Source organism: Gigantopelta aegis, chromosome 14, assembly GCF_016097555.1.
Source record: "Gigantopelta aegis isolate Gae_Host chromosome 14, Gae_host_genome, whole genome shotgun sequence".
NCBI classification, from domain to species: Eukaryota; Metazoa; Mollusca; class Gastropoda; order Neomphalida; family Peltospiridae; genus Gigantopelta; species Gigantopelta aegis.
Genome location: NC_054712.1, coordinates 4,154,612 through 4,170,224, shown reverse-complemented (window position 1 = coordinate 4,170,224; position 15,613 = coordinate 4,154,612). Strand labels below are relative to the sequence as shown.

The 15,613-nt window shown below is 36.9% G+C and overlaps 1 protein-coding gene across 1 annotated transcript in view; it reads right to left on the bottom strand.

Moving 5' to 3' along the window:
• Nucleotides 1–15,613, bottom strand: part of LOC121388424 — a 52,809-nt gene that overhangs the window by 20,210 nt on the left and 16,986 nt on the right. The window contains exons 2-6 of the mRNA XM_041519734.1: nt 9,510–9,659; nt 3,416–3,541; nt 2,284–2,388; nt 1,482–1,562; nt 820–906 (exon numbers count right to left, since the gene is read on the bottom strand). Of these exons, the coding sequence (XP_041375668.1) occupies nt 820–906; nt 1,482–1,562; nt 2,284–2,388; nt 3,416–3,541; nt 9,510–9,659 (549 nt within the window). The remainder of the gene's footprint in view (nt 1–819; nt 907–1,481; nt 1,563–2,283; nt 2,389–3,415; nt 3,542–9,509; nt 9,660–15,613) is intronic.

Sequence of the window (15,613 nt, the reverse complement as noted above, 5' to 3'; positions counted from 1 at the left end):
CCATAGCCTAGGCCACATCCCATTTACGTCTCTCCTTAACCACTACAGAGTTGTCAGTTTTTGACCGATTAATGTCATACTCTCCAAATCCCTGTAAAAGTGTTCAACATTTAGCCTCACTGATACATTGCCAAAGAATGGACCAGCCAATATTTAATAGTGATATACAGAGAATAATATATGAGTGTCCATTAGATACCATTTATCCCCAAAAAAGTGAGTTTGATACGTTTTTAAACAACGAGTTGTGAGATAAATGGTGTCTAACGGACACGAATGTATTATTCTATTTCTTACATATCCTCGAAAACTAGGTTTTAAGCAAATTTTAACATCTTTTTTGACTAAAAGATATTTACAACCATTTGCACTTGTAGCCGACTTATGCGTCACAGACACGATTGTCAGGTTAACTATACGTCACAATCTTAATTGATTTCCATCGTGTTGTTTTTCATTGGATATATGGCACTCATGACCTGGTCATCACCTAGGAGAAGCCAGTTGTACATCTTTAAATTGTTAACACACGTGTGTAAACAGGGTATGTGTTATCATAAATAACGCATGGTGTTCAAAAATAAATAAGAAAAAAACTAAAGAAAGCAATGTTTTATTAAATGATGCACTCAACACATTTGAATTGTGATTATCTGGTGTTGGACATATGGCTAAGGACCACAGAGACAATTAGAGAGAAAACCTGCTGTCGCAACTCAATAGGCTATCTTTTTCAAATAGCAACATGGGATCTTTTATATGCATTGCCACTGGCTATGTTCCCGTCCCAATAAATAAGACGACAAAACCTTGTGTTACCTTCTCGACGTCAACGCGACACCACTGATTGATCAGCTTCCTCACGTTCATCGCATCATCCCCTTCAACAGCCTCCCAGATTCCAGGCTGAAATAGCAGTTTAAAAAAACACATTTAATATAAATTTCAATTATCAAGTAATGTAATTCTGAATAAACATGAAAAAACCAAGCAAATAAGCAACACCCCCCCCCCCCCCCCCCTCCCCAAAAAAAACCTTTAAGTATTAAACAAGTACTTCTATTTTATACCTGGGATTTAAAAAAATTAAGTGTCTCTGCTGTTGACGTTAGTTAATATGTCTGGTCAGCATACAATATGTGTTTATGATTTTTACTGTTAACCAATAACCACAGCATTATATATTTTTAGATGCCATTCAAATATAACAAGATTTACATCAAGGCTAACAACTTTGAAAATTATGGTTACTGAGTACAGTATGGCCTTGGCACAAAAATGGCAGAAAATGTTCAGTCTTCAACATGATGTCCACAAGCACATACTGGGCTGTGTTACTTACATAAGTGTCAATGCAAGTTTGGTACAGGTATGGAATGGTAGTCCTGGGCCCCATATCACGAAGCAATTTTAATGCTAAGATCACCTTATGCACTTAAGGCTCCTGTCCTATGAAGATGTGACACTAGACAAGATCTCACCACATATTTCATGAAGACATCCTTCACATGTTTTGGGACGTCAGAGCACAGAGTGATAACCTCCAGTGGGTATTCACCATTCTGGAAAGAAAGAAAGAAAAATATATAATTGAATTAAAATTTCAATTTTATTTATTACTTGCTCAAAGTGACTTTGTATAACAATGTGTTTATAACTAATAAAAATTATAAATTTGAAAACTATCTACCAGGGAATTGTCCAGGGTTTTTTGACAGGGTCCTGGGACTGGGAAAATTAGTATGATTTAATCATAAGTGGGATGTGATTTTAGGACACAGATTGACGCAATTACAAAAGTAATTCATGGAAATAAATACACAATCTGAATACCAAATTTAATTCACTACCAGTACAGTAGAATACTCCCTAAAACCATCATCATGTACCTTTCTCCATATTGTTGTATTTTTCACAGAATATATTTGGACATAGAAACTGTATTGAATTGCATGGAGTAATTAATGGTGGTATGCAACCCGAACATAAAGTGACGCAAAAAGCCATGTTGATGACATAATTACCTTGTTTGCATGATAAATGTCTGCGTTACAGCGAAGGAATGCCTCAAGTTGATGATATAATTACCTTGTTTGCATGATAAACGTCTGCGTTACAGCGAAGATCGAACACCTCAAGTTGATGACATAATTACCTTGTTTGCATGATAAACATCTGCGTTACAGCGAAGGAACGCCTCAAGTTGATGACATAATTACCTTGTTTGCATGATAAACGTCTGCGTTACAGCGAAGGAACGCCTCAAGTTGATGACATAATTACCTTGTTTGCATGATAAACGTCTGCGTTACAGCGAAGGAACGCCTCAATGACATCGGGGTGTAGCTCTCCCGTCTTCAGGTACAGCATCAGAGCATTGTTACCATCCTGACAAACAGAAACAATTACGCATCTCAGTTGGAGAAGAGAAAACGAAACGGATTACGTCGTTCCCATCCAGTGTAACAAAAGATGACCATTACAAGACATGCTGTCACAAACCTGCAGGCAGATTTTCACTCACAATTGTATGTCAAAATTACACTGTTCAGAGCTGAGCTATTAAGCAAATGTTGTCTTCCTTTTTAAAGGTTAGGAGTTTACTTTATAATTATAATTATTTGTTGCTGGTTTTTTTGTGTGTTTTTTTCAATCAGTCATGATTTCTTGGCACACTTTCTGGGAAACATGGCAGATCTACTTGTATAAACATAAATTACTGATATGATGTGAAAGTTAAGAGAGATACTTAAGATATAATAATTAAAACAAAATGGGCAAAATTTACAAAGCCTGTTTTTCACATTCACATACCACTATAGACCTCAAACTTAACAGCATTTGCCATAGATACAATATGAATTACCATTGATTAGCGGCTCGACAAATGGCAACTTTTTGCCGATGGATAAAAATGATTGCCGTTGTTTAAAGGGACTAGTTTTGGTTTTATATTTGTTGCAAAAGATATTGGTTTAAAATTACCATAGACAGACTCAAAATTGTTGTCAGTGAGCATTTGACCTGTGGCAAAAGCATTTCAAATTGTTGTGGATGCACACACACACACACACACACACACACACACACCACCCCCAATCAAACCTTTTTTTTTTTAAACTATTAAATTTGATAAAATCATACATACATAGTGTGGGTTCCCCCACCCCGTAATATAAAATCCTGGCTACGCCAGTGTGAATTACATATATTTACAATGTTTCAACACAAGTGTTTAAGAAATCTAGGCTTTATAAATTTGGCCCAGTGTATTTACACCAAACAGCTACAACTATAGATGATCTACACAAGAAGTGTAAGCTAGATACTAACGAGAGACAAACAAGCATTAAAACAATGCTCAAAATGAACATATATCATGCACAGTAGATACAACACCGATCAGTGGTCTTACTTCGTTTTGAACACCGATGTTCGCACCAAGATTTCTCAGCAGGTAGATCATGCGGGCCCCGCGAGAGAATTCCTTGGGGGTCTTCACGAGGCCTGACACCGCCGCGAGGAACACATTATCCGGGAGCTACACAAAACAGTGGGATATAGAACCATTAACAATTACTACAAACAATGACAATCTCACCACAAACAAAATACATGTGCTTAATCACAAGATCAATGTTGTAATCTCTACTTATCACACTGTATTTAAGTATTTAGATTTTAAATTCATTTCATTTCATTTCATTTATATTTATTTTCATGCTTCTATCCAATTAAAGTTCAAGCATGCTGTCCTGGGCACACACATCACCTATCTGGGCTGTCTGTCCAGGACATAGAGTTAAGGGTCAGTTTGTTAGTAGTTAGTTAGAGAGAAGTCAGTGTAGTGGCCTTACACCAACTCAGTAAGTCGTTAAAACTCTCTCTGAGTGGGAGCCGGTACCAGGAGACGAACCCGGTCCTTACCTGCCTTAAGTCAGGCAGATTAAGCACTAAGGCCGGTAGATTTTAAAGTCGCAGACCCTAATTTCAACCCATGAAAATAGACACTAAGTTTGGTTAATCTATAACACAATTGGATAAAATTACAATAGAGTACAACAAGAGTCTGTGACGTTGAAACGGGGAAATACCCTAAAACATAGACTAAAACTCAACTCCATAATCGTGACTTCTCATGCAGAGGTACATGTGTTTTTTAAAATATGAAAATTGCATTTTGTGGTAAATACCAGAATGCCCGAAACGCTTCCTATGTATAGAGATGAATAATCTACACAATGAAAATCTAAGTAAATGTAATGTCTGATTTCAGTTATAAAAAACAGCATCAAAAGTGAAAAATATGCTGTAATGTTTAAAAATTAGGGTGTATCACTTTAAACTAGTTCATCCCATTTAAAAAGACTAAACTTCTTCCATGATACATCGTTATTCAATTTATGTTGGCTAATTGATTCTTCACCCAAGTTTACATAAAAATTCACTTCTCACCATTACATGTATTAATTCAGACTCACTAAAAGCCAGATAACAGCACAAACCTGTTAGTTTTATTAAAACAGGGATGTGTTCAGAGGGCGAGCAATTGCAATCATTTGCCAGACTGCTTTTTGCACCTAATGTTAGATTAATGTTGTGTAATAAAAGATTGTTTGACACAGTGCTTGGCGTTCTGTACATGTACCGGTAGTTATGTTTGCAAAGCCCGAATTCATTTGTGGAGTCAATCTTTGATTCTCAAATTTCAATTAGGAAGCAAATACATGAATTAGAAATTGAGAAGCAGGTCTAGACAACAGCATCGAAATTAGACTTCTTATTAGACTTGTGCAACCTTCATTTCTTGAAATAGCAACGCAGAAGACTTGAACAAACATGGAACACTGATAAAAGCTTGTGATTTATATCACCATGTGAGTTTTACCATTATTCATTATAGAGTTGCTTGCCAATTCATCATTCCACGTTTGATGCAAACAGACCGTACGTCTGTTTTTTGCAATTTCAACAATGTTATCAGTTGACAAACAACCTGAATGTCCTCTTGCAATTTTCATTAATTTCTCGTTTTCAATTAATCTCTGATTACACGTCTCTGACTTTGCATTGTTGTCACTTAGTACAGAATTATGTGACTTGTATGAGAATCATACCACTTGTTATATAAACTCAACATGAAAAACTTCTGATCATGTTACAAATCAATGCCTTATACATACTAGAGTCAGAGCTCAGTAAATGCTTTGGTATACCGACACCAACTACACGAATAACAGTATTTATACATGTATACAAGAGTCAAAGCTGAGTAAATGTTTTGGCACACCGACACCAACTATACGAATAACAGTATTTATACATGTATACTAGAGTCAAAGCTGAGTAAATGTTTTGGCACACTGACACCAACTACACGAATAACAGTATTTATACATGTATACTAGAGTCAAAGCTGAGTAAATGTTTTGGCACACCGACACCAACTACACGAATAACAGTATTTATACATGTATACTAGAGTCAAAGCTGAGTAAATGTTTTGGCACACCGACACCAACTACACGAATAACAGTATTTATACATGTATACTTGAGTCAAAGCTGAGTAAATGTTTTGGCACACAGACACCAACTACACGAATAACAGTATTTATACATGTATACTAGAGTCAAAGCTGAGTAAATGCTTTGGCACACCGACACCAACTACACGAATAACAGTATTTATACATGTATGTATACTAGAGTCAAAGCTGAGTAAATGTTTTCGCACACCGACACCAACTACACGAATAACAGTATTTATACATGTATACTAGAGTCAAAGCTGAGTAAATGTTTTCGCACACCGACACCAACTACACGAATAACAGTATTTATACATGTATGTATACTAGAGTCAAAGCTGAGTAAATGTTTTCGCACACCGACACCAACTACACGAATAACAGTATTTATACATGTATACTAGAGTCAAAGCTGAGTAAATGTTTTGGCACACCGACACCAACTACACGAATAACAGTATTTATACATGTATACTAGAGTCAAAGCTGAGTAAATGTTTTCGCACACCGACACCAACTACACGAATAACAGTATTTATACATGTATACTAGTCAAAGCTGAGTAAATGTTTTCGCACACCGACACCAACTACACGAATAACAGTATTTATACATGTATACTAGAGTCAAAGCTGAGTAAATGTTTTCGCACACCGACACCAACTACACGAATAACAGTATTTATACATGTATACTAGAGTCAAAGCTGAGTAAATGTTTTGGCACACCGACACCAACTACACGAATAACAGTATTTATACATGTATACTAGAGTCAAAGCTGAGTAAATGTTTTGGCACACCGACACCAACTACACGAATAACAGTATTTATACATGTATACTAGAGTCAAAGTTGAGTAAATGTTTTGGCACACCGACACCAACTACACGAATAACAGTATTTACACATACAGTAAAACTCCTCTAAACCGGACACCCTAGGAACCAAGTAAAAAGTCTGGTTTTAAGAGGTATCCGGTTTAGAGAGGTTCTCTTATGTACAGATATTAAAAAAGGGACCATTAAAAATGTCCGGTTTTCAGGGAATTCCAGTTCAAAGAGTGTCCGGTTTTGAGAGGTTCCACTGTACATTTATAACGTCATGTAGTTACCAGGAATAGAAAGTCTGATGATTCCTCAGAACATTTTTAAAAACTACATTGTCAGTGTTTCTGCCAGAAAGAAATTTCTGGATATGGCGCTATGGAATTGAATGCTCCCACAATCAACAGGGGGCATGTGGGGCCTCCCCACCCAAACAAAATGGGTTAAGAAAAGATAAAGAGTCATTAATTTTGTCAAAAGGTTAACTTTAAAAAATAAAATCTGCACAAAATATTGAATATGGCGTCATAACCATTTTACCGTCTGGCAGAAAGCCTGATTGTACGGCTACTTGGTGTCTAACACATGTTTATTCTGACACTTCATCAAGAGAGAAAGAGAAGAAACCTGCTACCACACAGATGACCTGGCTACTCCTACCAACTAGTATTGAATATGGCAGGAAAGAATAGGCTCTTTCCCACAGAAAGGACAGTACAAAGCACAGCGTTAGATGTAACAGTTGTTGGACACTAGTGGAGACGGGGGAAAAAGACAAGAGTTCATCGAGGGAACTTGATCCCTTGACCCTGCACACCTCAGATTATTGTCGCACAACAAACTTAACTCAATTTATTTATTTAAGATCTATCTTTTGGCCTTTTAAACTAAAACTAAATACAAGTTTCATCAATGTGAAACTTTAACACCGCTGTTAGAAAAGTAATACTATATATCGCTGTATTACTTCATAATGGAAAAACAATAAAATGAAACTTTCACAGGAGCATAAAGTACCGTTAAACAATCTTGGAATGATTGACCTATTTGGACGAAGTTTGTGACGTGGACTTTCGGTTCATAAATGTATTTCTCTGCCACAGTGTGGTCTCACTGGAGAAAATGTAATTAGCTGAGGTGTTCTATGTGTTAAATAAGTTCTGTCCAACAACACATCTATTATACAGGTATGTATTTTACCTTAGGTAAGACTTGCTAATTATATACTCTAAATAGAGGTCGTGACGTATACATACATGTATATAAAGAATCCTGCACTAAACTATTAACACACGGTTATTACTTGGTTTACTGCAAGATGAATCATATATTTCTGAAAGTAATTTAATAAAATGTTGTACAACACAGATAGTCAGTGTCTTTGTCCCTCTCCCTCCCTCCCACAGAGTCGATCTCGCCATTAATGGGGAGTTATCGCTAGAGACTAGTTCAAGGAGAGACATTTTTAACCTCCCTTAGGATGTGATTTTTTTTAAAGTACTACAAAAGGATTGAATATCAATCTCAGTATAGTAATATCTTAAATAGCTCCCCATAATCTCTTAATCGAGCAATTAATCACTCCCCTAATTTTTTTGTCACAATAAGGCCAGGCCGCCTGCTCCCCTCTTACTACTGTAAATCGTGAAAAAAATGTGTGAGTATAAATATTGCGTCGTTCGCATCCATCCAGTTAGAAGTGTGCTTAAAGTGATGTCTCGATTTTCTAGTAAACCATAAAGGAAAACACAAACAAAATACAGTCATAATTCAATTTATTATAAAAAGATTCACTCAACAGGCACAGCCTATACACGAGCTCTCCTTGATGGCGACTAATCGTTAATTGTTTTATGTAACTTCAATCAATGGCGACTAATCGTTTATTGTTTTATCTACCAAAGGGTGTTAACAGTTAACAACTGAAGCTGTGAGTTGTGATTCTAATACAGGTGAAGTGGGTAGGGCCTAATCCCCTCTATAGACTCTGTACCAGGCACAATTGCTTGATGTAGGATAACAGAATATTGATTTACAGACAGCAACTTTATAACAATTACAGTGAGCTGCTTTTATCCACTTTTTTTTTGAGCTGTCAATGGTCATTCGCGAAATTTACACGTCGAGAACATGCGCTAAGGTATACATTCGCGAAAAAAACACGTCGCAATATTAATACGGTTTACAGTATCTTGTGCTGAAATAACTAAGCTATCATATTTTTAAAATGTGCTGATGTCCTTATAGATTGGGGTTGTTAACTTCCACAAATCGTAAGAACTGTGCAATAAATCTTTTTTATTTCCTCATGCATATTCTATATGACTTCCGATTGGTTAGTGTTACATCATGTGTGATTCCGTTTGAGATCATATTGCACTGCTCTGTGGTTTTGCAAATCCATAAATATTGCACTATTACCTGTGTAAAACGGGAAATCCCTTTAGCATAGACTAATAAGTGCTACTGGTTTGATGGACAGAATTATGGAGTTGTACACTACAGATTTCCAATGTCTTTGTCTCTTCATAGCATCTTACAGATAAATTAATGACATCAGGTTTCACGTATATAACATCCTGGTGCCAAATATTTCTGCTTGCTAGATTGCAAAGTGCTCGATTGCTTGTATATAATTTGTGTAATTTTTTTTTTTATTAAAGTGATTGAAGTATTAAAACAATAATGGCAATGCGATGAAACCAATATATACCACAGTTTGTTACTGTCTTAACTACACTAAAGCACATTGATGTATTAATCATCGCCTATTGGATATAAAACAGTTGGTAATTCTGACATATAGTCTTAGTGAGGAAACTCACTACATTTTTCCATTAGTAGCAAGAGATCTTTTATGTGCACCATCTCTGACAGGATAGCACATTCCACAGCTTTTGATATACTAGTTGTGGTGCACTGGCTGGCACAAGACAGGAATCAGTCCCAGACTGACTGTACACCTGAATGCGTATTTTACCACTGGGCTACGTCGCACCCCTAAAACCAATTATGGCACTGTGATAAGACGAGTATCTGATCTGATTTATATCCTACCCCCCCACCCCTTACAATCAGTCCATATGTATACAAGAATAAACACATTTATGTAGTGTATATATGCGATAAATATCTAGGTAGACATCTACTGACCAGTGTTTTGTTGTGTTGAAGTCTCTCTTCCAGGGTGCGGAATGGTGGCAGTCCACTCAACTCTCCTGCAGGGTGGGAACACGACTCATCATACAGCACCGACAGCAGTACATCCGCATCCAGCGCAACCACCGCTTCACTGACAGCATCCTGCAACAACATCGGCAAACGTTAATACCCACTCCTATCACAAAGACAAACTAGAAAATTAATTAAGATACCAAAATATGATCATGTGAATTTTTAGTATTAACACAGACATACATACATCTGTAATTAACTGTCACATGTACTATTACTAGGGAAAATAAATTTGATTTACCGTGGAGGGTCTCTTAACAACCACAATCCTTGTTTAAAATAACAGAAAAATGTATTTAAAATGTCCCAGAATGCACCTACATGTAAGAGCATCTACAATTAAATGTTTCACCTACCATAAAGTGATTTCATGAATAAAGAAATAATTTGTGATGTAACATTAAAGACTATCAGGTACCGGTAATCTTTTTTTCTTTTTTTTTTAATTGAATTTAAAATTTAAAAAGTTTTAATTTAATACACTTTTAAACATACATTGAAATGATTATTAATAAAAATAAAATTTAGCTAAATGCAAAAGTAATACTATACAATGAAACCAACTCTAGTGACCACTTGTATTAAGCAGCCACCTCTGTTAAGAGGCCACATTTTTATTTTCCTATATCATCTAATATATCATAAACTGACTTGTATTAACCAGTCACCTGTCTTTAAAGACCACTTATGGTACTCCCTTTGGTGGATGCTTAATACAGGTTTCAATGTACTGATATTACCTTTTCGACTTTCTCAAGGCATGACAAAACTTAAACAGTGTTTAAGCTCCCTCCCTTATTATTACTAATGTTCTTCTGTTGCCAATATCAGAACAGAATAGAACTTTTATTTATTCTGTGATATCAGATGAACATACATGTACATGTGCACATATAACAATAAATACAAATAGTCAAGACTTCAAATTAATAAAAATATACAAAAAGATGAGCAGATCAAATATATTTGTATGTATTCCCCACCCCACCCCCTTTTCAAAATGTTCTGCAATATGGGCCCGCCTTTAAGTGTCAATCACATAGCCATCTGTGGGTCGTATCGACACACTACTTGTTAATAAATGTGAGTTGTCGGGTTGGTTAACAGGTGAATTGAAGCCGAATGAGATAAAACACACGGCTGTCTGCACCGTGAGCCACTTCTGTGAGTTCCGGATTGATCACCCATCATGCCAACACATATAGTTTGGTGATTAACACCATTAGTTCACCTACACGTAACGAGAGAAGGGACAGACAGGATAAATTACTGCTGAAATTACGATCTTGATGCAATTCATGATCACTCGCAGGACTCCCATGTAATATGTAATTTGTCATCTGTGTTTGGTCAAGCACAAAACGTAACGCATCAATTTACGTCAAGTAACATGGATCGATATCGGCTTTATTGGCATGTGACATCAGCTTCATACACATAACTGTACATGTATGTGACTGCGAACTGTCACATTACGTTTGCTGTCTGCACTTTAATTAGACAAGATTATTGAAGTCGTGCCTGCATGTAGGCATCAGAGTTAATTAACAAGATCACTGGACGACCCAGACATACTCTAAGACGGATTCTAGAAGCACATGTACATCTGCCTCATTTTTTTCACATCCATTCAAACTTTCTCAGGTTATTATCTCCATTAAAAGTGTGTTTTGTTTAGTATAATTTTATTAATCACATGCATTTATTAATCATCGGTTATTAGTTCTCAAACACTTGGTAATTTTGACTCGAAGTCTTCAAAGAAAACCCGCTACATTTTTTCATTAGCAGCAAGGGATTTTTATATAGAGAATAACTAGTTAATGAAGTTGGATATCTGCATTATCCTGTGAAGGTAAGAATGGGAAATTCCGCGAGGCTTTGTCTCACGGAATTTCTCATTCGGGCTAAACAGGATAAAGCAGATATCTGACATCATTAACTTGTTATTATCTTTATCCTGCAGACCATAAACATTAAGGGGAAAAGCTATTATTTCTGTTATTTCAGCCACATTGTACGATGACCTAGAGGTCAAATGAGCAACTTTGTAACGTAGGCTATATGTGTGACGTCACAAGCCATATCCTGCTAGTAGCAGGATTTGACTTTATCCGTCATCATATTCTGTCAATAGACAGGACAGCACATACCATGGCCTCTGATATACCAGTCATGGGGCACTGGTTGAGATGGGGGGAAAACCAATCAGAGAATGGGCCCACCGAGGTTTGATCCTGTGACCAAAGCACTTCAGGCGAGTACTTCACCAATCAAGCTAGATCCCACCCCACCTCGTATTAAGTAAAGAAAAGGAATGCACTTCCCAAAAGGAGGACACCACATACCACAGCCTTTCAAATACAGGCACCAGTGATGAACTGAATGGAAGAGGAAATACTGCAATGATCAAGGCTAAGCACCTGAGATGAGTGCTCTACTAACTGAGCTAGATCCCATCAGTGAAGAAAGAAAGAAAGGAATGTTTTATTTAACGACGCACTCAACACATTTTATTTACAGTTATATGGCATCAAACATATGGTGAAGGACCACACAGTTAATGAGAAAGAAAAAAAGAAATGTTTTATTTAACGACGCACTCAACACATTTTATTTACGGTTATATGGCATCAAACATATGGTGAAGGACCACACAGTTAATGAGAAAGAAAAAAAGAAATGTTTTATTTAACGACACACTCAACACATTTTATTTACAGTTATATGGTGTCAAACATATGGTTAAGGACCACACAGATTTTGAGAGGAAATCTGCTGTCACCACTTCATGAGCTACTCTTTTTGATTAACAGCAAGGGATCTTGTATTTGTGCTTCCCACAGGCAGGATAGCACAAACCATGGCCTTTGTTGAACCAGTTATGGATCACTGGTCAGTGCAAGTGGTTTACACCTACCCATTGAGCCTTGCGGAGCACTCACTCAGGGTTTGGAGTTGGTACCTGGATTAAAAATCACATGCCTCGACTGGGATCCGAACCCAGTACCAGCAGCTTGTTGACCGATGGCCTAACCACAATGCCACCGAGGCCGGTCAGATAATGAGAGAGGAAACCTGCTGTTACCACTTCATGGGCTACTCTTTTTGATTAGCAGCAAAGGATCTTTTATATGCACCATCCCACAGACAAGGTAGTACATACCACAGCCTTTGATATACCAGTCGTGGTGCTCCAGCTGGAACGAGAAATAGCCCAATGGGCCCACTGGCAGGGATCGATCCCATACAGACCATGCACTGAGCTACGCCCCGACCCTTACCTCTTATTAAGTGAAGAAATGGAAGGAACTTCCCAAAACCAGGAAACAACACATACCACAGCCTTTCAAATACAACCATGAGTCATGAATCACCAACTGGAACAGGAAATAAGGAAGTGAGACTGTAAACAGCACATACCACAGCCTTTCAAATACAACCATGAGTCATGAATCACCAACTGGAACAGGAAATAAGGAAGTGAGACTGTAAACAACACATACCACAGCCTTTCAAATACAACCATGAGTCATGAATCACCAACTGGAACAGGAAATAAGGAAGTGAGACTGTAAACAACACTGAAACAGGAAATACGGAAATGAGACTGTAAACAACACATACCACAGCCTTTCAAATACAACCATGAGTCATGAATCACCAACTGGAACAGGAAATAAGGAAGTGAGACTGTAAACAACACTGAAACAGGAAATACGGAAATGAGACTGTAAACAACACATACCACAGCCTTTCAAATACAACCATGAGTCATGAATCACCAACTGGAACAGGAAATAAGGAAGTGAGACTGTAAACAACACTGAAACAGGAAATACGGAAATGAGAGAAAACAACACATACCACAGCCTTTCAAATACAACCATGAGTCATGAATCACCAACTGGAACAGGAAATAAGGAAGTGAGACTGTAAACAACACTGAAACAGGAAATACGGAAATGAGACTGTAAACAACACATACCACAGTCTTTCAAATACAACCATGAGTCATGAATCACCAACTGGAACAGGAAATACGGAAATGAGACTGTAAACAGCACATACCACAGCCTTTCAAATACAACCATGAGTCATGAATCACCAACTGGAACAGGAAATACGGAAATGAGACTGTAAACAGCACATACCACAGCCTTTCAAATACAACCATGAGTCATGAATCACCAACTGGAACAGGAAATACGGAAATGAGACTGTAAACAGCACATACCACAGCCTTTCAAATACAACCATGAGTCATGAATCACCAACTGGAACAGGAAATACGGAAATGAGACTGTAAACAGCACATACCACAGCCTTTCAAATACAACCATGAGTCATGAATCACCAACTGGAACAGGAAATACGGAAATGAGACTGTAAACAGCACATACCACAGCCTTTCAAATACAACCATGAGTCATGAATCACCAACTGGAACAGGAAATACGGAAATGAGACTGTAAACAGCACATACCACAGCCTTTCAAATACAACCATGAGTCATGAATCACCAACTGGAACAGGAAATACGGAAATGAGACTGTACACACACATACCACAGCCTTTCAAATACAACCATGAGTCATGAATCACCAACTGGAACAGGAAATACGGAAATGAGACTGTAAACAGCACATACCACAGCCTTTCAAATACAACCATGAGTCATGAATCACCAACTGGAACAGGAAATACGGAAATGAGACTGTCCACCATGGGAATCAATCAAAGACTTATCATACCCTAGCATCAGAAAGACGTCATGCTTTGAACAAGCAGATGATCGTTAGTGTGCTGAGTATCAATAAACGATGATCGATTGGTATACAGAGAAATAAAATGTGTCTCATCGGCTAGTTACTCAGGAGCTTCGTTCTGACATCAGTCCACCCACAGAAAGCAAAGTGCTATTATATACTAAACAACTAAAGAAATGCAACTTGTTACTATTTTCTATACTAAACAAGTAAAGAAATGCAAGTTGTTATTATATATTGGACAACAAAAAAATGCCAATATTAATGTAGTTTTTTTTCTAAAGATAATTAAAATTATTTAGTTTAAATCCAATTAGGTTTTTGCGTCTTATTTAGCAAATTAATTATTATGGAAAAAAATGTTTCTTTTGTTGTTCACTGAACCCTCATTATGTATGGAAGTGAACAATGTTACAGACATTCAATCTCACATAGTTAAATGGGGTGGGAAGTAGCACAGTGATAAAGTGTTGGCCTGATGCGTGGTCACTCTAGGATCGATCCCCATCAGTGGACCCATTGGGATATTTATCATTTCAGCCAGATCACCATGACTGGTATATCAAACGACATGGTGTGTGATATCCTGCCTGTGGGATGGTGCCTATAAAATATCCCTATTTTCTCTAAGAGTAAAATGTAAAAATTACCAAATGTTTGACAACCAATAGCCTATGATTAACATATCAATGTCCTCTAGTAACATCATTAAACAAAACAGACTTTTAACTTTCACTTAACTGACATTCAATCCTACATTACATACTTATACAGACATTATTACGGTAAAAATAGTCTGAAATTACCAAATGTTTGACAACCAATAGCCTATGATTAACATATCAATGTCCTCTAGTAACATCATTAAACAAAACAGACTTTTAACTTTCACTTAACTGACATTCAATCCTACATTACATACTTATACAGACATTATTACGGTAAAAATAGTCTGAAATTGTATCCACATTACCAAGTGTTCCCTTATTACTTTCTCTCAGTATACAACAGTTTAAAAAATAACAGTGTTCTCTTTACTGTCTGCCAGGATTTGGTCCCGAGGGAGCTGGCTGGTTATTATTTCTACAATTTCCAATAGGCCCACGAGTGTTAATAACCAACACAGGACAATATTCCAATGTATAATAAAACTGAATAATTTAAACACCGGTAATATAGCATGGTATACTTTATGTCCATTATGCAATGGAAACCTGCATGTCAGGATATTAATACTGGTGGACAATTTAGTTA